The sequence below is a fragment of the Thalassophryne amazonica genome, chromosome 7 (assembly GCF_902500255.1).
Source record: "Thalassophryne amazonica chromosome 7, fThaAma1.1, whole genome shotgun sequence".
Taxonomy (NCBI): Eukaryota; Metazoa; Chordata; class Actinopteri; order Batrachoidiformes; family Batrachoididae; genus Thalassophryne; species Thalassophryne amazonica.
Genome location: NC_047109.1, coordinates 105057769 through 105083017, shown reverse-complemented (window position 1 = coordinate 105083017; position 25249 = coordinate 105057769). Strand labels below are relative to the sequence as shown.

General features: G+C 39.7%; 1 protein-coding gene across 1 annotated transcript in view; it reads right to left on the bottom strand.

Annotated features, from left to right (window-relative positions):
- Positions 1-25249, bottom strand: part of triob (trio Rho guanine nucleotide exchange factor b) — a 347395-nt gene that overhangs the window by 274400 nt on the left and 47746 nt on the right. Inside the window, 1 exon segment of the mRNA XM_034175263.1 lies at positions 15392-15445. Within this exon segment, the coding sequence (XP_034031154.1) occupies positions 15392-15445 (54 nt within the window).

The following is a 25249-nucleotide window of genomic DNA, read 5'->3' as shown; positions in this document are numbered from 1 at the left end:
GGAGATTTTCTTGCTCCCGACATAGGAAACAGTCTGAGCCATATTTGAATACAGCATCATCTACGTTAAAAAAACAAAACAAGTGTGGGCTCAAAACTAACACACTGCTCTCCCTCTTTCATTATAACATACCATTTTACTTTAAATAATTATTCAGCAGTATTCAATCACTGGGGACAAAAACAAATTAAAACACTCGATTATTTTAATGCTGTTTGTCGATGAAGTAATAGCTTACTATATTCAGTAAATGTCTGTGCTCCACAGTGTTCAGATTTCTGTCCGCCAGCTCTTGCCTGAGCCGCTCCTCTTGCTATTTGCAGGACTGCACATATAAATTGGAAAACAAATATCATTATATTGCTATTATGTGACAAGAGGATGCAAGTTGTGCTCTTTCTAAAAGCAACACAGCCAGCATTCTGCAGAATGATCCAATTAAGGCCTTCGCAAACACACACATATCTAACCTCCAACAGTACAGATCAATGCCATCACACCGATAGAAGTTAAAATAACAGTAAGCATAAGCAAGAGAATAATAAACGTAAGCACTAATGGAATTGTAGTGAGATAAGAGTTGAACTACCAATATATAGATTTTGTGTATCAAAGTGAATCTTGACAGCAGCAAACGGGAAAATGGACTGTTCTCAATGAGAGGGTGTAAAGTGTATCCACCGCTGGCTGTGTCACACGCCGGCGTTTACCATCAAATTTTCATCTTTTATTGCTTCCATAGCGGCAACAATGAATTTTGTTTTTACCAGAGGCCATCAAATATGGCCATCGGCTACTGCGAAGACTTTGTATCCATCCGTCTGTCTGTGCTCAGCATAACTCCAGTCCTATTACTGCCAGAGTCTTCAAATTCACAGGGAACATTCTTGGGACAAGGAACCTGGACAAGTTCAAAAATGGCTAGCCTTGACATTTTAAGAGGCATTTCAAGAAGTTAAAATGTCACATTCTGTTTCAGTCTGTTCTGTTTTTTTGATGGGCGGGGTTGACAGCCAATCAGAGTCGAGTGTCACATTGACTTTAGTGGCTGGTCTAGCTAGCTGCAAACTCTGTTTCGTTTTGTGTGTAAATATTACCTCTTTATGATATATATAATGTAAAAGCTAGTGAGAAATAAACACTTCTAAAACTGAAAACGCTGTTTTTAGAACCTGATAACACCTCTGAAGTGATTTACAAAACATTTTGCGGACATCAGCGTGCATGCTAACTTCCGCTAACTCAAAGTTACCTTCCACTCTTGCCAAAAGCTCATGTATGTGCACACACACGCCCTCCTGCAGATGCCATTATAACATAAATATTGTTTATGATTGATTGATTGAATGATTGATAGAGGCAATCAGATGCAATTTTTTTTTCAATTTTAGTCAGCTTTGAAGTGCCAAATCACAACAAAAGCCGCCTCAAGGCGCCTCACACAGAACAGTTCAATATAAATTAAAATAAATAAGCAAAAATTAAAACATTCAAATTAAAAGACACAAAAAATAAAACAAAAAACTAAATAAAAGCTATTCATAAGAAAGAATAAAAATAGGTTTTAAGTCTTGACTTAAAAATGTCCACAGACTCAGACAGACTCAGACTGCCTCACGGTCACAGGAAGACCGTTCCATAGAGCAGGTGCACGATTTGACCCGCTGACTTCTTCTTAACCCAGATCTTAATAATTAATGTAAATAAATATACGAGGTCTGTCAATAAAGTATAGGTCCTTTTATTTTTTTCAAAAACTATATGGATTTCATTCATATGTTTTTACGTCAGACATGCTTGAACCCTCGTGCGCATGCGTGAGTTTTTCCACGCCTGTCGGTTGCGTCATTCGCCTGTGAGCAGGCTTTGTGTGAGCAGTGGTCCACCCCTCTCGTCGGATTTTTATTGCGAATAAATGTCTGAACGATTTGGAGCTTTGCTGCATCAAATTTTCCAGAAAACTGTGAGAGACCTCCAGGTGGACACCATTTGGAAAATTTAGATGGCTTTCAGCAACGATTTTATGGGGATTACACAGATTAAGGAGTGCTCCCAGCCGGTTTAAAGACCGCCCACAGCGTCTGTGCGCTCCGAATGCCAATCGACAGGCTGAAACAACCAGATCATTTCCAACGTGAAGGCTTTGCTGATCCGGGACGTCGTCTGACTTCCACAAAAATGGCAGAAGAAGTGGACATCAAGACTTTTTCGGCACATTCCACTGTTACAGGAGTTTTTTGTCATGGAAAGAGAAGCGGAGGGACGTGCCACGGAGCCGCTAATGGCGCAGGACAAAAGCACCTCCGTGTTGGTCTCACAGGACGGCTTTCAGATGGCTTTCAGACAGCTTTCGGTGGCTTTTCAGTCGTGTGACTATCCGAGAAATTGTGCATGAGCTGGACATGCCCCAACATGTCCTGTGAGGCTTCATCACGGCGTTGCTTTGCACCATGCGGCTCCACCGCGACGCGCGGAATTCCTCCGCTCCTCTTTCCATGACAAAAACTCCTTTAACAGTGAAATGTGCCGTTCATTTCCACACTGGACGCTGTGTTGATCCGGGACGTCGTCTGACTTCCACAGGAATTGCGGAAGATGTGGACATCTGCACTTTATCGGCACATTGAGACAGACGTGCGAAGGAATTCTGCACGTCACGGTGGAGCTGCATAGCGCAAAGCAACGCCGTGATGAAGCCTCACATGACATGTCCTGGCATGTCCAACTCATTCACAATTTCTCGGATATTCACATGACTGAAAAGCCACCGAAAGCCGTCTGAAAAGCAGTCCTGTGGGACCAACACGGAGGTGCTTTTGTCCCGCGCCATTCGCGGCTCCATGGCGCATCCCTCCGCTTCTCTTTCCATGACAAAAACTCCTGTAACAGTGCCGAAAAAGTACTGATGTCCATGTCTTCTGCCATTTTTGTGGAAGTCAGACGACGGCCTGGATCAACAAGCCTTCACGTTGGAAATGATCTGGTTGTTGGGGTTTCAGCCTGTCGATCGGCGCTCGGAGTGCGCCACGCTCTCAGCCACTGTGGGCGGTCTTTAAACCGGCTGGAGCACTCCTTAATCTGTGTAATCCCCATAAAATCGTCCCTGAAAGCCATCTGAATTTTCCGAATGGTGTCCACCTGGAGGTCTCTCACAGTTTCTGGAGAAATTTGATGCAGCAAAGCTCCAAATCAGACATTTATTTGCAATAAAAATCCGACAAGAGGGGTGGGACCACTGCTCACACAAAGCCTGCTCACAGGCGAATGATGCAACCGACCCGGTGTGAAAAAACTCACGCATGCGCACGAAGGTTCAAGCTTGGCTGATGCAATCACACGTGATTCAAATCCATATGGTTTTTGCAAAAAATAAAAAGGTTGGATACTTTTCTAACAGACCTCGTGTATATATATATATATATATATATATATATATATATATATATATATATACACACACGAGGTCTATACGAGGTCTCGATAAAGGAGAGAATTCATTCAACTAATGCAGAAGGTTGAAACAAACAAGTTCCCACCTCATAAACAACCACCACTATGACTCGAACACATAAAATTACCCAGTAACACAACGAGGCGTTCCATCAATCCTCAAGCTTAATTTCCTCTCGTTTTTCCAAAGAGTTGCGTGATCAAGAAAGATGAAGAGCAGGAAATGAAAGAAGCTCATCTTGAACACGAAGAGTTTTAAGCTGAAGAGGGAGCCATTCATCGATAATCACTTGTAACAACTCAGTGAAGAGCAAGCAAAAGGTGAAGGTAATCGGCTAACTGCGGAATTGGTTTTAATGTTTCTTTAGTGAGATAATATGCACGTTCACCTCCACATGGATCCTCTCCATGCGATCAGACACCTTTAATGATATTTCGAACAGTTCATGGGCAGAAACAAGTGGTTTAGTGATGTTTTTGTACTTACCCCATACAATTACATGAAGCAGTCGCGTTCCTTCATGACAGTGTTTGCATATAGATCAATACTGCAATGATTAAACCCTTTTGTTTTTGCTGAGTTTAAAGATAAAGCAAAGGTATGCGCAAATAAAACCCAGGTTAAAAAATCTTGGCGGTCCCCTTTAAGTCTTCATCATGGTGGCCTCTGCAGGGGAGAATTAAAAAAGAAGAAAAAAAAAGAAAATCCAATGAACTCCAGAGAAAACCACTTCCTCCGCTACTTAGATGTGTGTGCATGTGTGTGTGTGTGTGTGTGTGTGTGTGTGTGTGTGTGGTGTGTGTGTGTGTGTGTGTGTGTTGTGTGTGTGTGTGTGTGTGTGTGTGTGTGTGTGTGTGTGTGTGTGATTGAGACAGCATGCCTGCCTGCTCGTCTGCCCGCGGTGCACATGGTAGCATTCAAAGCCCAATTCAATAGGAAACACCACAGTGAGCTCAATGTGGCAGAGACGGGATACCAGTTCACAGCTGAATTAAACTGAGCAGAAACACATGGAGATGAAGAGCAGGAGGACCATCGAGTATCAGCGTTCAGGGCTGCACCGCCCCTACGTTTCACTATTCATAGATTTCCAGGTAAAAGGGTTGACAAACATCAATTGTTCACTCTCTAATTCATCGTACCACACGTGACAAATATAATCAGTACATCAACATGTGATGGTGACTGAACAGGCAGTTGGCTACTGTTGCAGATTATCTTGGACCGAGAGCCAGAGCATATCTGGGGAACAGTCCAACTATTAATTCTAAGCAAGCTTAGTGTACAAATCCATATGCAGGCCAACTATTTCTGGGACACTTGTTATTTTGTGGTTCATGTCTTCTTCAAGACTGGTTTGCTTGTCTGCTGTGTCCACAGCTAATCCCATTTCTGAACGTTTTTACGGTGTTAAACTGGGGCGGCAACATATTAGTGCAGAAATGCACAATATGAATCGATTACATTGTTCCAATAATTCCAGTGTGCTCAGCCAATCAAAAGGTAGGAAATACCAGACTTGACTAATCAGCTGTGGTTCCAGTGAGTATACATGGAAAACATGCAGGTCAGGTGACCTCCAGTTGCCGGCTGATGATCTGTACTCAAAACCATGAAGCATATTAATGTGATAACAGTCAGTGGGCCCTATCTGCCAACTCACATAAAGGAACACTCATAGTGGCTACACAGACACTGAAAGAAATAAAAATACCAATGAATCATGTACAAAATTTCAAAATTGTGGTCTTTGTTAGCTTTTGAGATATTGAGATGTGTATGGTGGGGGCAAGGGTTGACTTACTGTAAAACAGAGCTGTACAAAACCTATAAGTTCCAGAAGCCATAACCTTTGAACTATTTAAGCTAGAGGCCTGAATGATGAGAAACTGTTCTAGGTAAATAGAGATACTAACTTAGATTTTGTGCATTTTGTAATTAGACATGTTCTTTACAGTGGTGTAATATGAGCGAAGAATCGCATGCAGCGCGAAGCTCACTCATGGTACAGGGCGTCCTAAACAGGAAGTGCCAAAATTCAAATCCAGAGTGAAACAGTTAATGTTCAAATGTCAAACACTTCCTGGATTGACAGACGAGATCCCATGGAATTTCGCGCGAACTCAGTGGCAAACTCACATTCAAACAGAAGTGCTGAATTCTTAGTCACAGTGAAACAGGAAATATCCATTGTTGAACACTTCCTGGCATGGGTGGAGCTAGAGCGGAGGCCGGGGTTTCACTGGACTCCCCTGAAATCTGACTGGACACAGATGACTGACATGTCACGGCACCGCACATGTGGTTAAAAGACCTACATTTTGAAATTAATGAGTCACATTGGCTGCTAGGTTCCTCCTGTTCAGTAGTTAGTGCTGTGTACCACAAAACTTCTAATCCACCTTAGTAGAAGAAGAAAAGTGAATTCGGGTTGCCTTGTATACACGTTTAAGCTAACAGACAGCAGGTGGTTCAGGCTCTGTTGGCTTATTAGTGCAGCAGATAACTGAAACAATCCTTCAAATGGTGATACAAGCATCAAATTCAGCACATATACAGCTGGAGCAAAATAATGGAGCAACTTTAACTTTGACCCACGTACAAACTGAAACTGACCTTGGTATTTCACACATTTTAATTTCTTTATTCCATTTCAAATACTTTTTTTTCTAAATTATCTGCTCAACTCAAACTGAAAGTAATCTCTACAACTTGATATAAATGAATTAAAAATATAAAATCCAGCTTCCTGATGAAGTGGTGTAGAGGAGTATTTTCTTAAGACCTGTAACTTCAGCTACAATTTGACAGAAAGTACATTTGAGATGAAAGCCTATATTTGATGTTTTGGTGAAAGAAATGTTTGTATTTCTTCATAATTGATGTAAATAAAGTCCAAGACATATTCAGTGACTTGGAAATGTTCATGTTTCCATCCCCTGACTTGTCTAAAGAAAACTGGCAATAAAACAAACCCCAGCCTGACCGGAAAATCATGAAGGGCCCTTGGGCAAGGTCGTTAATCCCCCAGTTGCTCTTGGTGTGTAGTGAGCACCTTGCATGGCAGCACCATGACATCGGTGTGTGAGTGTGTTTGTGTGAATAGGTGAATTTTAGGCATAATGTAAAGCGCTTTGAGCGTCTGATGCAGATGGAAAAGCTCCATATAAATGCAGTCCATTTACCATTTAACTGATTATTATTTACAGGTTTTATAAAGTTTTAGAGATTTGCTTTCAGTTTGAGTTTGAGGAAGATAATTTTAGAAATTATAATTCTTTATTTTTTTGTATTTCTTGTATTTAAAATGACATAAATTAAAATGTGTGAAATTCCAAGTATATTTGGAGGGCACAGTATCCTAACCTTATGATGATGCAAAATGAGTGTGGCATTATACTGTTTTGTTTAAGAATGTTTAATTTTCACTGTTGCTGCACTTTGCGTCAAATTATAGTCATATCGTATATCATATTGATATGAAAATTCAGTAAGGTATATCTTCTATTATATGGGTGATTCTTTAACTCAGGCACTATTGGCCTTGTAAATGTAATTTCCACCACACCATTGCCTTACAATATAAAGTGCCTTGGGGCAACTGTTGTTGTGATTTGGCGCTATATCATGTGCTCTGATGTCACTGTTTATCTCTATAGAAACTACCCAAACAATCTTTCATACAAACTGTTTAAAGGGACATTACAGTGTTGTGGTGGAAATTACGGCAATAGTGTGGGACAACTACATTTTGTTTAAAAAAAATCACAACAGTTGTATGACATTGAATACCCCAATTATGTTTGATTGTTTTACTGATATTTATTCAGAGATATTTTAAAACATTAGAAAAAAATGGTTTCTTTACCATTCATTTTTATCATTGAAGATCAAAAGTCTGGGTGTGGGACAAGCACAAAACGGCAATATTTGCATATAATGATGCTGAAAAAAGGTGAAAAAGTCATCATAGACTACTAGAACAAATTTCTTAACACACTTCATTGTAAGATAACTATAAAAGTGTGAAATTTCCCCTTTTTTCTGTTTTCATACAATAGATCAAAGGACATATAAGTGCCCGTAGTCTAAGAAGCACCCATATATTCCAAATCTAAGTGGAACTCTAATGAGTGTTTACGAGGTACACCAAAAATATCTTAAGAATAAATAAATATAAAAGAGAGTAGAGTCACTTAGGTGCCTGGTCTTGAGAACTAGGTTGAAAAGCTTTTTATCCCATGGGAACTCTCCCTACCCACCCAAGCGGCTCAAAAATATGGACAGCATGTATATAAGTGACATTTACATGACAATTTATGACAATACTGAAATACGATAATTTGGCCATATTGTACAGTGTGACTATCAACTAGCTGAAAACTTTAAATATTAAGGTACATCTACATAAAAAAAATGCTTAAGTGGCAGAGGGTTAAGAGGGCTGTAACTGGGGGGGCAGCTGAAAAGCAAAAAGAAAAATGCTTAAAAAGGGTGGGAGTATGGGGGGGGCAGAGCGCCTCCAGAAGGTGAGAGGCAAAATAAGGAAAATGCTTAAAAAGGGTGGGGGATCTGGGGGGAGCTGAAAGGTTGTAGTCATGCTCATGCTCCCAAGAACATTCTACTGAAAAAAGTCTGAAGGACCTGAATGACATGGTTCGATGGCAAGGAGCTTTTGCAGGCATATGAGAGGAAAATAAAGAAAAATGCTAAAAGAGGCGGGGTCTGGGGTGCTCCGCTCCCCCAGAAGCTGAAAGGTTTTTGCCATGCTAATGCTCCCCTGAAGCATTTACTCAAAATAAAGTCTGAAGGACCTAAATGACATGGTGAGATGCTGATGAGCTTCGCTGCCATGTCTTGTCATGTCAATGATTGTTGTGTTTGTATCTTGCTGCTGATGTTGTAATCAGTTGTTTTGTTCTTTGAATATTTCTTGCTTATTTATTTATTTATTTATTTATTTATTTATTTATTTATTTTAACTATGTACAGCACTTTGGTCAGTGTAAACTGTGTTTAAATGTGCTTTAGAAATAAATTTTATACTTACTTCGCTCATTCATATCTGCGACATATTACTTTAATAATAGACTTTGCAACAGGCATTTGAAATACAGGTGTAAAATGGTTATTTTAATTTGTAACACTGCATAAACCAATAAGTTGATTTCTTTTAGACAAACAGTTACCAAAATCGTACTTCAGTATGAGAAATAAATACCAGAATTTCAAAGCTCTAACGTGGAAATACAGAGACCAAAAAAAGGGCCCAAAGATTATTTTTCACAGATTACAAAAAGCCATAAACTGGTGGTAAATATGCAATTCTGATCCTTCATTTGCAGCACATAGAGACATCCTGTATCTAACAACAATTTCTGAAAATTTCAAGCATCTAGCTTGAATAGTTCAAAAGTTATGGCTTATGGAACCTCAAAACATTTCTACAGCACTCATTATAAAAGTAAATTCCACCTCCCCTGCCCCTCCCCGCCCACCAATTTGTCTAAGTCACCTTCACTGCACCATGAAACAACCTTGGGTCCTGGATGTCAACCACCCAGACAGATAACGAGTCCATCTCCGCCTCTCGAATACATCCATCTACTCCAGCCAGGCAAAACACAGGCGTCCCCTCGGCTACAGTCATCAGTACTGAGGCACCTGTGCTGGATCAGGCCCAGAGAAATGGACCACATGTAAAATGTCACAGATGATATTACCTCACCATGCAAGAGACACTCCTCGTCTCAGCTCCACTGAGTAAACCGCTTGTTTGACACAATGTTTAAAACAAAATGGCTTGAAATTAAAAGTTTGACTGATATCAAACGTCTTTAATGTGTCTAACAAGCTGTGTTTTGATGCAGACAGATATTACAAACACTAATTACACACCAACATTAACAGGAAAGGAAAGCTCACTCATCTGTGTCACAGAGGCACAGAGTGAGCGTGACAGCCAGCACAACAACGTGCAAGAGGGGCGCCATGAAGGACGCCACCAAGATTCCCATGACAACTGTGTGGCTGTGACTGGAGAAACTGCATTATGCAGCTTTTACCTGATCCAACACATCTTAAACATCTTCATGTTTGAGTGGCACAGAGAAACATTTCTTTCAAAAGAAGATGTGAAAACATTTCACCTCCAATTTGCCAGAAGGCACATGGGAGATTTGAGTTTACAATTCATCTGTTTATGTGTATGAAAAATGGATTACAGCCATCCATTCATCCATTTTCTATACCCGCTTATTCCAATTAAGGGTGGATTACAACCAAATAATGTTAATTTCATGGAGAGTCTTTTCAGGCAGAGTTGGTTGGCCAGTAATTTCGGCCGATATCAGCCTTTCATGAACATATCAGTATCGCCATTATTTTTTGCTGATATAAAAACCTTTATTTTACCAAATTAAAAATGCAGAAAAACACTTTGGCTGTTGAAAATGGTGTCATTACTTAGTTAATCCAGCATTGTTTACAATGCTGCCAAGCATGGCTAGGATCCCTATCACCCCTTGGTCACATTAGCTACAAGAGACAGAGGCAAAGCGACCAGCTGCCATTCATTTTGTATCAGAGTGAGTGTTTTACAGCAACAAGATAAGTGTGGCAGGGCCTAACTAGAAGACAAATGCTGAGCAATGCAACAGTGGCTGCCGATCCAAGTGATGGCAGTGTGATGTACATTAGCTGGTTGCTGCTTATATTTACTTTTTTAATCACCACCAAGCTTTGATTACATTTCTTTGTCAAAAGGGTTTCATAATGTAAGGAATCATTGCCATTTTCATCTAAATATTGTATGGGATTTTTTTTTACTCTGGAATATCGGTGTCAGTATCAGCCCCCCAAAAAAATCCACATCAGTTGTGCTGTAAATTTTTGTCAATTATGTACTGCAGAAGGAAAAATCATCACACACTATTCAACCACCGGCACACAAAGCGTTCTGTTTTTAACAAATATGTACTTTTCTCTGACACACAAAAACTCTAAACAAAACAAAGTCCTAAAAAGGCCAGGCTTTCTCAAACTGCTCACCCAAACAAGTCACATTTGGCTTAGAAAACAGGAAATACCCAGCTGAGGTTATAGAAAAGGAAGCAACAAAGAATCAGAAACTCTCGCATCACCAATGTGGAAACAAAAGCCACAAACTAATGTAACAGCATTTTCTACAACAGCAAAATGCACATGTGTGAAGACTTTCAGAAAGAGACAACTTGAAAGAATCCAGACTAAAACAGCTTTTGATTCTCAGGATTCAAAATAGCTGAGATGTCGTCCACACAACATTTTTGGTCAGGTTTGATGAGCATGTACACTCAGCCACTAACTAACACAAAACCTCATCTCCTCACATAGTGCGATTCATTCAGAGGAAGGAAAAAAAACTGCTATTCTGCAGCAAACTATGTTTCTTTTGTGCCAGATCAGCTATTAAACTGAAAGCTCTTAAGGGCATGCTGCTGCACACCTGCAATTTAATGTGCACATAATCGTTTCATGCAAGCTTAATAAATTAACCATTAATTCCACAGCAAATGATGCAATGAAAGATAAAATAAGTCAATACACAATCAGACATAAATGAAAGCTGAAATGAATTATTTCAGATCCAGTATGAGCAGTTCTGTCAGGGTCCAACAAAAATATAAAGCGCACCAACTGTCCCCTTTTCTGAGTCACCCTCAGGGATGAAGGTCAGTGGTTCTGGAAATCAGGTTTGTGCATTCGGATTCCGGCTACCTGTCGTAATAAACCCATCTATCTTCCACCTAGCAGACAGTGCAACGCAACTGTCTTCGCTACCCTGTGCAAATGATGCTAATCTGTGTAAAATGTAGCATAGTCTAAGTTCCACCAGGAAAATTCCATTTTTAACCTTTCATTCCGATTTACCAGGTCAGTAACAGTCATATCTCGAACAGGAAGCAGGTGGCCCACATTTTTGTAATCAACTCACAACAAAAAGAAAATGCACACATTATTTAAAAATGTCACTTTTCTGCTGTTTGCAGTTGCTGACCAGAAACACAACCTCCTCCACCACCTCCTCCTGACACTGGGAGTAGGCTCTTGCCCTTGCCTTCTTCTGACAGCAGGATTCAAGATGGATGTATGCCTTCATAGTCAAGACTGGGGCCAGCCCCAAAAACTGTCCTAATATTTTTGTACAATATCTCTATGGATTAAATGGTTCTAGTCTCCTGATTCTTAATGGTAGAAATGTTGGTGCATTGCTATCATAAGGCAGCAGAAAGCTGGAGTGACTTGTGAGATAACTTCTAGATGAATGAAGGTGAACATGAATTGAGGTATTTGCTGACTGTAAACATTGCCAGAGGGTGTGTGGTCTAGGATCCTTACATCTCAGCAGTGGTGGGCACAGTTCCGCTAATCCGCTAACCACTAATTATCGAAGCCAACATTTTTGTTAGCGGATTAGCATTTCAGATAACTCTGAAAACCATCAGTGGACCAATTAGCTTCCGATAAATTTAGTTCCGACAGGTTTTAGACCGCTAACATATTTTTGAGGGAATAGTGAATAAAGCGTAACAGTTAAAAACAATGTAAAGTTTGAAATCAAAGACTTTAGTGCCTGCCTGTTACATGTTTTGTAGCAGACAGACAGCTATGACTGGTAGAGCTCTATCCTCTGCAGGCAGAGGAGAGATGACTCCCAGAAGGAAAGGAAGAGAGAAGGGGGGATAATTTATTTTCACATCATACAGACTTGCCGGCATATGACCGGAGTCATGCAGAGGTAGACAGTTTTGACTTATGGTTAAAATATTAAACAAACTAATTCCGGACAAGTTACTGAAATTGACGTCACGTCTGTCATTTTACAAAGTGAAAATATCAGCTATATGTTTTAAAGCATTGTACTAAGGTTTTAGTGTTTAGACACACATGCCACAATGCATTATGGGAACATTAGTTTCCTGACATCAGTGGATGGTTGGTTTGTATAACACACGAGTTACTGAAATGTGTGGTCGGTTTTACAAATAAATCTGTTTTTGTAAATATGTCATTTTTTCATTTGTAAAAAAAAGGCAATTTAAAAACTGAAAATTCTGTTTATTAAGTGATTCAGCACTTTTAGTAAATGTGTAACATTGGCTGTTCACACTGCCATGAACACTGTCCTTGCCAGTAGATGTTCATGGCAGTGTGAACAGCAAATGCCACACATTTGCTAAATTAGTTTGTTTAAAATTTTAACCATAACTCAAAACTGTCTGCCTGTGCATGACTCCAGCTTTTTTTCTCTCTCTTCCTTGCTCTCTTCTCTTTTCTTTCTCTCTGGTCATCAGGTCTCTTTTGCTGAGAGAAGGATGATCTGAGACGAAGCACTGACTCGTTGTTGTGTCAGTAACTGCCAGTGCACTGAAGGCAATACTGAAAGTTATTGTTTAGCTTTTATCTGTACCTTCCGCTAAAAAAATTTTTGGGGGGGGGTTATCGGTTAGCTTTATAAAAAGTTAACTTTTCACTTAGCAGATTAAACAGTTATCAAAGCTGACTTTTTGGTTCGCTGTGCCCACCACTGCATCTGAGGAACTTCCTGAGTGACAGCATGGCATGATGGACACTTGGGCATCTTTTATTTCTTTGTGGTATTGTTTCATTTGTCAAATTGTTATTGGTAGTGTGTCAGAGCAGATGGTCAACTGTCATCTTCTCACTTCTGAGTGCACCATCTAAATAGCATACACCAGGTTTGTACACCCAGGCAAATGACAAAACGACAAATATTATGCCAAAACACTCCAGAGATTAATTGATTAAATTGGACTTGAAACACAGGCAATGATTGTTGCAAGTTTATGTCATCATTTTCTTCTTGCGACTATCTGATGAAGCCCGAATACAGTAAACTATTAAAACATGTGTTTCGTGAACATTAAAAAATACTTCTTGCTATTTGCACTACATCTTAAATGTATTTAGGCTACTGCATGGCATCTTTCCTGACACAGATTATGTCCAGCCTTTCAATTTAAGGAGACTTTCTGTGGAAAAACTCCAAACATCACGGCACATTTTAGTCTAAGAAAGATTAAACTGAATAATCTAAGGCTGCGCAACCAGGCACACATTTAAATAGGATAATCTGTGTGCATGTAGCCTAATATGGGCCACCTAACAGCTCCACTTAAACACAAAAAGAAATCACCCGGATAATGACTTGTCTTATTTTAGCATGTACATCCTAGGGCCATTAGGGATGTGAACCTACAAGGTCACAGTTGCTAGCTGATGCCATGAGTGATTCTAATGGGACTTGATGAAGAAGAGCTTCAATGGAACTCAACATTTTACTGAATGTGGGCATGATAACTACAAGGTGACAGATACAACAAATGCACACAAACACACTGGTTCATCTCAGCCGTGGTGAACCGGAGCTTCTCTAAACATAAAAAACATTTTTTCTAGAGCCGACCGATATGGATTTTTTGAGGCCGATGCTGATAACGATACTTGGATTAAAAAAATGCAGACAATCGATAAATCGGCTGATTTGCAGATAGCTGATAATCAGCCAATATTTTTTTTTTAAATGATAAAATGTTCTTGTTTGGACCCTTAACAAAAAGGTATGAGCTAAAAGCTTTGTCCTCATATTGATTAACTTTATAACAGAGAAGAATTTTCAAGTTCAAAAAATGTAATCAAGAATTAAACCTTTGTGAAATCAGCAAATACATATCCTTAAAAGAGTTGTGAAATACATCTGATCTTACTACATAACTGAGTTAATCAAACTGAGTTGAACTGAAATGGGAGAAATGTGGGGTGAATGTAATTGCAAAGTTATTACAAACAACATTCTTATAAACTTACTTGTATGCTTTTGTCAGCCGATCAGTGCAGTGTGACGGTGAACTACGGGGACCGGTAATGAACACATTTAAGCAGGGGTGTAAGCAGCTTTCAGCTGAATGGAGTCAGAGCTCCATCTACTGGACAAACGGTGCAAGGACATTTTACATTGCTGACACAAACATTATTTCAGTAACTGTTCTGTTTATGAGAAATTATCTGCGTTGTATCGGCAAAATTTCGGCTGATAGTGAGTACTATGAAAAGGGCTTATATCGGCCGATAATATCGGCCGGCCGATATATCGGTCAGGCTCTAATTTTTTCTCTCCACACCTTTATGTGGAATTACATTTGATCACACCGGGCAGAGACAGACAGCAGCCGGCCGCCGGGCGAATAGTCACTCCAAATGTAGAGCGGACCATGTGTTTTTTTAAAAATAGACAAACACACTGCTTCGCTTTAAACACACAGTAGGTCTATTTCAGATGATCAATGTGGACCGTCACTGTGTGTCGCGTTGGAAAGGTGTAGCTATCGTTGCTAATTTGATTAGCTGTTATGCTGTCTTCTTCTGTTTTTGTTTTTTCTGGGGATGTTGCAGCGCCACACACCGGCCTTGTATATGTACTACAATGTTAAACGAAGCTTCAAGGCACAGAATTTGCCTCAAACATTTTGTAATCGAATTATTCGAGTTACTCAGCTAATCGTTTCAGCCCTAGAGGAGAGAAGTAAATAGAAAATAAGAGTGGGCTTAAGAGACAACCCTGTGGAACCCCATACTTCACTATCGAAAATTCTGAGGTTGTGTTCTTACACAAAACACCATATGATTGACCTGACAAATAAGAGATCAAGAATGAGAGTATACTTGATCTGAGATGCCAAAACCAAAACACTTTCAGTTCTCTCCAACAACATACTGTGGTCAACAGTGTCATGGATCATAATCCACATCCTCTTCAAAAATTGAACTACTGTAAAATGTAATCAGTTTTTTCCTCCTAATTGAATTTTTTTTTTTCAATAGATGATCAGACAAAAGCCAGTGATGACACACTCAACATATCAACTGGATTTGACTTACCTGAGGTCTGACCTGGACCGTCCAGTTTGGATTCACATTTTGGAAGAGAGCAATCTGCAGACAAACAGAAATTTGAGAATGTTGAAACACGTGCGGAATGACTTGTGCCTGAACCCACTGAGGGAACAGCCTTCACCACATTTTAATATTAGAATTCAGTGCTTTGTGATTACAGGGTTTAAAAAAAATTGTGGAGGAGCTTTTTGATGCGACTCCCTCACTGAGAATGTCATTAGACATGGTGCACAGCATGTACACGCACATGTCCTGTACGTGTACACATATAGGCCATAAAAAGCCTGAAAGCAGTATTTTAAAAATGTCCTTAACGATCAATGTTACACACACACACACACACACACACACACACACACACACACACACACACACACACACACACACACACACACACACACACACACACACACAGCACTCTCAGCACGCCAGCTGATAAGGGCATGAATCATTTAAGAAGCCAAATAAAGCAGATAGTGTAATGCCTGAAGAGTTATCTTCAAAGTTCAGTGCAGTGTTAAGAAGATTCTACTAGATTCTACAAGTATCATAAAGAAGCCGTCCGTATGATGCTCCCTGTGTTATTCTTAGGTTGTAATGTTATACCAAATGGTTATTTCCTAAGCTGCACTGCTGGTCAAACAAACAAACAAACAAACAAACAAACAAACCTTGCACAAGGTTGCATCACGTTGCAGATTGCATTGGTGATGTTTGAAATGCCAATATGCACCAACTCTCAAACACATGCTGTTTTGTACTACTGATATATGAGGCAACAGTAAAAACTATTTCACATGACACTGGCAGACAAATTTATTATGAATGGAGCAAAAAATAATGCTCACGACATCACAATATTTATTTTTACAATATTATCATCAAATTTTAAGACCATAATCAATATACAACCCCAAATCAAAAGATGTTGGGATGGTATGGAGAAGAAAAAAAGAGGCATCAGAGGGCTGATACTTACCCTGCATTCACTACATACTATGTTAGAAATAAATATACAATGGCATTTTTGACTATAATGACACACAAAAGTGATTCTGACATTTATGGATAACAATTATGTCCATACATTTCAACAGCTGTTGCAGATCCCAGAAGAAGTTACTCCATCATGCTTTCAACCAGTTCTGCCAGTTCTGTAGTTTCACTTGCAGTCCCAAACAAAATCCCATCATAATTCCATTTTATTCCTGATATGGATTGACACACATGTTGCAAGTGACAGCAGAATGACAAACTTTCTTTCTGGGTCATTCATCAGGAGGACACTGTGACAGGTCTGAGATGGCAGGGAGGGCCAGCAGGGATGAGGGACGGGAGCAGCTTAGCTCTGCTCCGGCTTCTCCTGGCTGCCATTCCAAAAAGAACAGCCTGGCATATGCTGCCTAGCAAGGATTACAGTAAGCACCGGTTCACATGCAGTATGTTCCATTTCAAACAGTCTAGCATGGCTAAAGTGTTTGCTCAAATCCAGAATTTGCACCCTGATATAGACTTTTTAAAGCTATAATTTGATAATGGTCACCTGGTTGCAGGGTACCAATAAGTAGGCCCAAAATACCCCCGGCCGTATGAGCATATCAACAGGACACAGAATGTGACCTTTTGACCTCTTAAAATAGGTCAAGGTTAGCCACCTTTGAACTTGTCCAAGGTTTGTGTTCCAAGAATGTTCCCTGTGAATTTGAAGACCCTGGCAATAATAGGACTGGAGTTATGCTGAGCACAGATGGACAGACAGACAGATGGATGCAAGGCCTTTGTAATACCCAGTGTTGCCACAGTTACTTTGAAAAAGTAATCCAATTACTGATTACTGATTACTCCTTGAAAAAGTAACTTAGTTACTTTACTGATTACTCAATTGTAAAAGTAACTAAGTTAGATTACTAGTTACTTTTTTAGTTACTTTCCCCAGCTGCCGACAACAACCCTCTGCCACCTCAACATGACAATGATACCTGTTTTGCCAAAACTCACTTTATAGTCACCCTTTCTTGACTTCATATTTAACTGTTGACAGCACTGTAACAGTAAAACTTGCAATTTCGAACCTACATTGTTTTTAAATGTAACTATTAAATTCATTCTAGCATTTTTCTAACATTTAAATTCTCTCTAAATATTTTACTTGTCGAAATTAATATTATTTTAAGTAGTATTAGTAGTTGTAGTAAAAAAAGGCTTCAAAACTGGACCTTTAATCTAGGGGTGTTGTGAGGGGGGCACATCCCTCCCCCACGCCCCCATTCCATCTGGATTCGCCCCTGCTTTGGCGTTTGAGCACAAAGAATGGATAACATTTATTTATGCAGAAAACGTGACCAGATTTACAGGTAAGAAAGTTTTATTGTGTTTTCACATCATGTGGTCCTCAGAAAGAGAGTTTAGGTGCATTTGAGTGGAAAATAGTGTTAGTTGTTGACGCGTCGCGGAGGATCAGCTGTTTTAACGTGCAGATATGGAGCGGCTCAGCTCAGCTCTAAATAAAGGAGGAAAAAAAGTATAAAAATGTCTTTGTAAAGCTCAGTGCAGGTGTGCTGATCACCGTGCTTTAAGAGGAGACGACGAGTCGAGCAGCTGCAAAAAACCGTGGATGAAAAGCTCACAGCTCGCTTAAAGTGGGCAGTTCAGTCGAACCCCGACCTCCTGCCCACGGACCAAGTTTAATGCTGCTATCGACCCACAATGAAAAATAATAGTAACGCACAGTGACATGGAGAAGTAACTTTAATCTGATTACTGATTTGGAAAGATTAACGCGTTAGATTACTCGTTACTAAAAAAAAGTGGTCAGATTAGAGTAACGCGTTACTAAGTAACGCGTTACCGGCATCACTGGTAATACCCAATGGCCATATTTTGGCCTTGGGTAAAAATGAGTTTTTACTACGAAGACTCATGTTGCAACACCTGTTTAATAAAAAAATCATCAGTCCATGTCAGACCTGGGAGTTATACCCACCAGCTCAAGAGGGGGGGTTATGATGTAGACTTGGTCTAGACCATGCCCTCATGTCAGTCTGAAAAGATGATTAGCAAGGATGTACAATTGTGGTATTATGAGAACTGGTTTATTAAACACCAAGATTCTGTTTATTTCAGGGAAAATTTCTCATTAACAGCCTTTTTTTTTGGGGGGGGGGGGGGGGGGTGATGAAAGCATTAACCATTTAGGAATTATGGCCATTTGTATACATAAATGGACTGCATTTGTATCGCGCTTTTCCATCTGCATCAGACGCTCAAAGCGCTTTACAAATAATGCCTTAAATTCACCCCGATGTGAGGGTGTTGCCATGCAAGGTACTCACTGCACACCGGACATTTATTCAGAGTTCATTTTGTTTAGTGCTTTGATTCCTGGGTAAACCCTCTACGATTATGAGTTATTATTAATAACGACATTTAAGTTGCACAGGAGCAGGAGTCACAGGACCTTAAAAAACTTTAAGAAACTGGAGCACTGCTCTCGTGGAGCACAAATCTCCATTAACACTAGTTTCCAATTCCACAATTTTTTTCCTTGGAAAAAAATTTGAAGATCAAAGTCCTGTGAGAAGAGACTTTTCATAAGCTAAAATATAATACAAAATATAGATCAAAGGGGCTTTTCAATGTTAAAATCAAATATCCGCTAAAGCTGCAAGACGGATCAGATGTGGAACAAACTTAGTCTGTTCATTGAGAGTGCCAGTTTGTACCTCAGTGTCATAAATGAGAGCGATTGAGGCACTTCTGATTGAGATATAATGTAAAATGTGCATTAAATGGGCTTTTCAATATTAAATTCAAATGTACACAAAATCCACAATCTGGATCAGATCCGGATCAAACTTTGTCAGGTGATAGTGAGTGCCAGTCTGCACCTCAATTTCAAATATGAAAGTAAATGGGGCACGTTTGGTTAGGATATAATGTAAGATATACGAGGTCTGTTAGAAAAGTATCCGACCTTATTATTTTTTTCAAAAACCATATGGATTTGAATCACATGTGATTGCATCAGACATGCTTGAACCCTCGTGGGCATGCAAGAGTTTTTTCACGCCTGTCGGTTACGTCATTCGCCTGTGGGCAGTCTTTGAGTGAGGAGTGGCCCACCCTCTCGTCGATTTTCTCATTGTTTAGGAATGGCTCAGAGACTGCTGCTTTGTTTGATCAAAATTTTTCAAAAACTGTAAGGCACAACTGAGTGGGACACCATTCGATAAATTTCAGCTGGTTTTCGTGGTGAAAATTTTAACGGGCTGATGATAGATTTTGGTCTGTTAGTGTACGCTTTAAGGACGACCCACGTCGCCTGACAGTGATCTGCGGCTTCGTCTTGCTGTTTCAAGCTGAAAACTTCCACATTTCAGTCTCGTTCCACCAGGTCGCGTCAGAGAACAGAGAAGTTTCAGAAGAGGTCGGCATTGAGGATTTTATGCGGACATTCAACTGTTAAAGGAGATTTGTAAAGAAAGAACGTGCGGGCAGATTCACGTCGGGCCCCGGACGACCAGCGTGGGGCGTCGCGACAGGAAAACACCCCTCCATTGGAACCTAACGGACAAGTTGGAACATGCCCAGCTGTTAAACAATTTCTCAGATACTCACTTGTTGAAAGCCATCAAAAGCTGCCTGAATTTTACAAAATGGTTTTCAACAAGGAGGTGTTTTTCCTGTCGCGGCGCAGACGGATTTGCAGCGTCGTCACGGAACCGACTCAGCGAATTTGCCCGCACGTTCTTTCATTACAAAATCTCCTTTAACAGTGGAATGTCCGGGTAAACTCCTCATGCCGACTTCTTCTGAAACTTCTCTGTTCTCTGACGACGACCTGGGTGAACAGAGCTTTAAATTAGGAGTGTTTTCAGCTCGAAACAGCCAGACGGACACCACCTCTGACAGCGCCGCGCCGATCCGCTTTGTGAGCTGTCCTTAAAGCGAAAGAAACTCCACAATCTCTCATCAGCTGTTAAACTTTTCACCGAAACCAGCTGAATTTCTCGAATAGTGTCCACTCAGATATCCCTCATAGGTCCTGAAAAAATTTTGATAAAGCAACGCGCGCCGTCTCCAGCAGCGTCTCAGACAAAGGATTTCAGCCGAGAGGGTGGACCAGTGCTCACTCAAAGCCTGCCCACAGGCGAATGACGTCACCGACGCGTGAAAAAACTCACGCATAGCGCACGAGGGTTCAAGCATGTCTGGTGTAATCCACGTGATTCAAATCCATATAGTTTTTTTTTATTATAAACTGCCGGTTAGTTTTCTAATAGACCTTGTACATTAAACTGGCTTTTCAATATTAAATTCAAATATCCACAAAATCCACAATCTGGATCAGATCCGGATCAAACTTTGTCAGGTGATAGTGAGTGCCAGTCTGCACCTCACTTTCAAATATGAGAGTGATTGGGGCATGTTCGGTTAGGATATAATGCAAGATATACATTAAATTGGCTTTTCAATATTAAATTCAAATATCCACAAAATCTACAATCTGGATCAGATCCGATTAAAGTTTGTCAGGTGATAGTGAGTGCCAGTCTGCACCTCATTTTCAAATATGAGAGTGATTGGGGCACGTTTGGTTAAGATATAATGTAAGATATACATTAAATGGGCTTTTCAATATTAAATTAAAATATCCACAAAATCTACAATCTGGATCAGATCCGGATCAAACTTTGTCAGGTGATAGTGAGTGCCAGTCTGCACATCAGTTTCAAATATGAAAGTGATTGTGGCACGTTTGGTTAAGATATAATGTAAGATATACATTAAATACAAAGACAACTTTGGATGCTGTAGCTCCTCTGAAAAAGAGAGCTTTAAATCAGAAGTGTCTGACTCTGTGGTATACTCACAAACTCGTAGCTTAAAGCAGATAACCCGTAAGTTGGAGAGGAAATGGCGTCTCACTAATTTAGAAGATCTTCAACTTAGCCTGGAAAACGAGTTTGTGCTCTATAAGAAAGCCCTTCGTGAAGCTAGGACATCTTTCTACTCATCACTAATTGAAGAAAATAAGAACAACCCAGGTTTCTTTTCAGCACTGTAGCCAGGCTGACAAGAGTCAGAGCTCTATTGCGCTGAGTATTCCATTAACTTAACTAGTAATGACTTCATGACTTTCTTTGCTAACAAAATTTTGACTATTAGAGAAAAATTACTCATAACCATCCCAAAGATGTATCGTTATCTTGGCTGCTTTCAGTGATGCCGGTATTTGGTTAGACTCTTTCCTCCTCCGATTGTTCTGTCTGAGTTATTGTCATTAGTTACTTCATCCAAACCATCAACATGCTTATTAGACCCCATTCCTGCCAGGCTCTGCTCAAGGAAGTCCTACCATTATTTAATGCTTCAATCTTAAATATGATCAATCTATCTTTGTTAGTTGGTTATGTACCACATGCCTTTAAGGTGGCAGTAATTAAACCATTACTTAAAAAGCCATCACTTGACCCAGCTATCTTAGCTAATTATAGGCCAATCTCCAACCTTCCTTTTCTCTCAAAGATTCTTGAGAGGGTAGTTGTAAAACAGCTAACTGATCACCTGCAGAGGAATGGTCTATTTGAAGAGTTTCAGTCAGGTTTTAGAATTCATCATAGTACAGAAACAGCATTAGTGAAGGTTACAAATGATCTTCTTATGGCTTCGGACAGTGGACTTATCTCTGTGCTTGTTCTGTTGGACCTCAGTGCTGCTTTTGATACTGTTGACCATAAAATTTTATTACAGAGATTAGAGCATGTCATAGGTATTAAAGGCATTGCGCTGTGGTGGTTTGAATCATATTTGTCTAATAGATTACAGTTTGTTCATGTAAATGGGGAATCTTCTTCACAGACTAAAGTTAATTATGGAGTTCCACAAGGTTCTGTGCTAGGACCAATTTTATTCACTTTATACATGCTTCCCTTGGGCAGTATTATTAGACGGTATTGCTTAAATTTTCATTGTTACGCAGATGATACCCAGCTTTATCTATCCATGAAGCCAGAGGATACGCACCAATTAGCTAAACTGCAGGATTGTCTTACAGACATAAAGACATGGATGACCTCTAATTTCCTGCTTTTAAACTCAGATAAAACTGAAGTTATTGTACTTGGCCCACAAATCTTAGAAGCATGGTGTCTAACCAGATCGTTACTCTGGATGGCATTTCCCTGATCTCTAGTAATACTGTGAGAAATCTTGGAGTTATTTTTGATCAGGATATGTCATTCAAAGCGCATATTAAACAAATATGTAGGACTGCCTTTTTGCATTTACGCAATATCTCTAAAATCAGAAAGGTCTTGTCTCAGAGTGATGCTGAAAAACTAATTCATGCATTTGTTTCCTCTAGGCTGGACTATTGTAATTCATTATTATCAGGTTGTCCTAAAAGTTCCCTAAAAAGCCTTCAGTTGGTTCAGAATGCTGCAGCTAGAGTACTGACGGGGACTAGCAGGAGAGAGCATATCTCACCCGTGTTGGCCTCCCTTCATTGGCTTCCTGTTAATGCTAGAATAGAATTTAAAATTCTTCTTCTTACTTATAAGGTTTTGAATAATCAGGTCCCATCTTATCTTAGGGACCTCGTAGTACCATATTACCCCATTAGAGCGCTTCGCTCTCAGACTGCGGGCTTACTTGTAGTTCCTAGGGTTTGTAAGAGTAGAATGGGAGGTAGAGCCTTCAGCTTTCAGGCTCCTCTCCTGTGGAACCAGCTCCCAATTCAGATCAGGGAGACAGATACCCTCTCTACTTTTAAGATTAGGCTTAAAACTTTCCTTTTCGCTAAGGCTTATAGTTAGGGCTGGATCGGGTGACCCTGGACCATCCCTTGGTTATGTTGCTTTAGACGTAGACTGTGTTTCATAATTATTGTATGGCCTTGCCTTGCAATGTGGAGCGCCTTGGGGCAACTGTTTGTTGTGATTTGGCGCTATACAAGAAAAAAGTTGATTGATTGATTGATTGATTAAATGGGCTTTTCAATATTAAATTCAAATATCCACAAAATCCACAATCTGGATCAGATCCGGATCAAACTTTGTCAGGTGATAGTGAGTGCCAGTCTGCACCTCACTTTCAAATATGAGAGTGATTGGGGGACGTTTGGTTAAGATATAATGTAAGATATACATTAAATGGGCTTTTCAATATTAAATTCAAATATCCACAAAATCCACAATCTGGATAAGATCAGGATCAAAGTTTGTCAGGTGATAGTGAGTGCCAGTCTGCACCTCATTTTCAAATATGAAAGTGATTGGGGCACGTTTGGTTAGGATATAATGTAAGATATACATTAAATTGGCTTTTCAATATTAAATTCAAATATCCACAAAATCCACAATCTGGATCAGATCCGGATCAAACTTTGTAAGGTGATGTTGAGTGCCAGTCTGCACCTCACCTTCAAATATGAGTGTGATTGGGGCACGTTTGGTTAAGATATAATGTAAGATATACATTAAATGGGCTTTTCAATATTAAATTCAAATATCCACAAAATCCACAATCTGGATCAGAGCCGGATCAAAGTTTGTCAGGTGATAGTGAGTGCCAGTCTGCACCTCACTGTTCAATATGAAGTGATTGGGGCACGTTTGGTTAGGATATAATGTAAGATATACATTAAATTGGGCTTTTCATATTAAATTCAAATATCCACAAAATCTACAATCTGGATCAGATCCGGATCAAACTTTTGTCAGGTGATGTTGAGTGCCAGTCTGCACCTCACCTTCAAATATGAGGTGATTGGGGCACGTTGGTTAAGATATAATGTAAGATATACATTAAATGGGCTTTTCAATATTAAATTCAAAATATCCACAAAATCCACAATCTGGATCAGAGCCAGATCAAAGTTTGTCAGGTGATAGTGAGTGCCAGTCTGCACCTCATTTTCAAATATGAAAGTGATTGGGGCACGTTTGGTTAGGATATAATGTAAGATATACATTAAATTGGCTTTTCAATATTAAATTCAATATCCACAAAATCTACAACCTGGATCAGATCCGGATCAAACTTTGTCAGGTGATAGTGAGTGCCAGTCTGCACCTCACTTTCAAATATGAAGTGATTGGGGCACGTTTGGTTAGGATATAATGTAGATATACATTAAAATTGGCTTTCAATATTAAATTCAAATATCCACAAAATCTACAACCTGGATCCAGATCCGGATTAAAGTTTGTCAGGTGATAGTGAGTGCCAGCCTGCACCTCACTTTCAAATATGAATGATTGGGGCACGTTTGGTTAGGATATAATGTAAGATACATTAAATTGGACTTTTCAATATTAAATTCAAATATCCACAAAATCTACAATCTGGATCAGATCCGGATTAAGTTTGTCAGGTGATAGTGAGTGCCAGTCGCACCTCACTGTCAAATATGAGAGTGATTGGGGCCATGTTTGGTTAGGATATAATGTAAGATATACATTAATTGGCTTTTCAATATTAAATTCAAATATCCACAAAATCCACAATCTGGATCAGATCCAGATCAAACTTTGTCAGGTGATAGTGAGTGCCAATCTGCACCTCATTTCAAATATGAAAGTGATTGGGGCAGGTTTGTTTAGGATATAATGTAAGATATACATTAAATTGGCTTTTCAATATTAAATTCAAATATCCACAAAATCTACAACCTGGATCAGATCCGGATTAAGTTTGTCAGGTGATAGTGAGTGCCAGTCTGCACCTCACTTTCAAATATGAGTGATTGGGGCACGTTGGTTAGGATATAATGTAAGATATACATTAAATTGGCTTTTCAATATTAAATTCAAATATCCACAAAATCTACAATCTGGATCA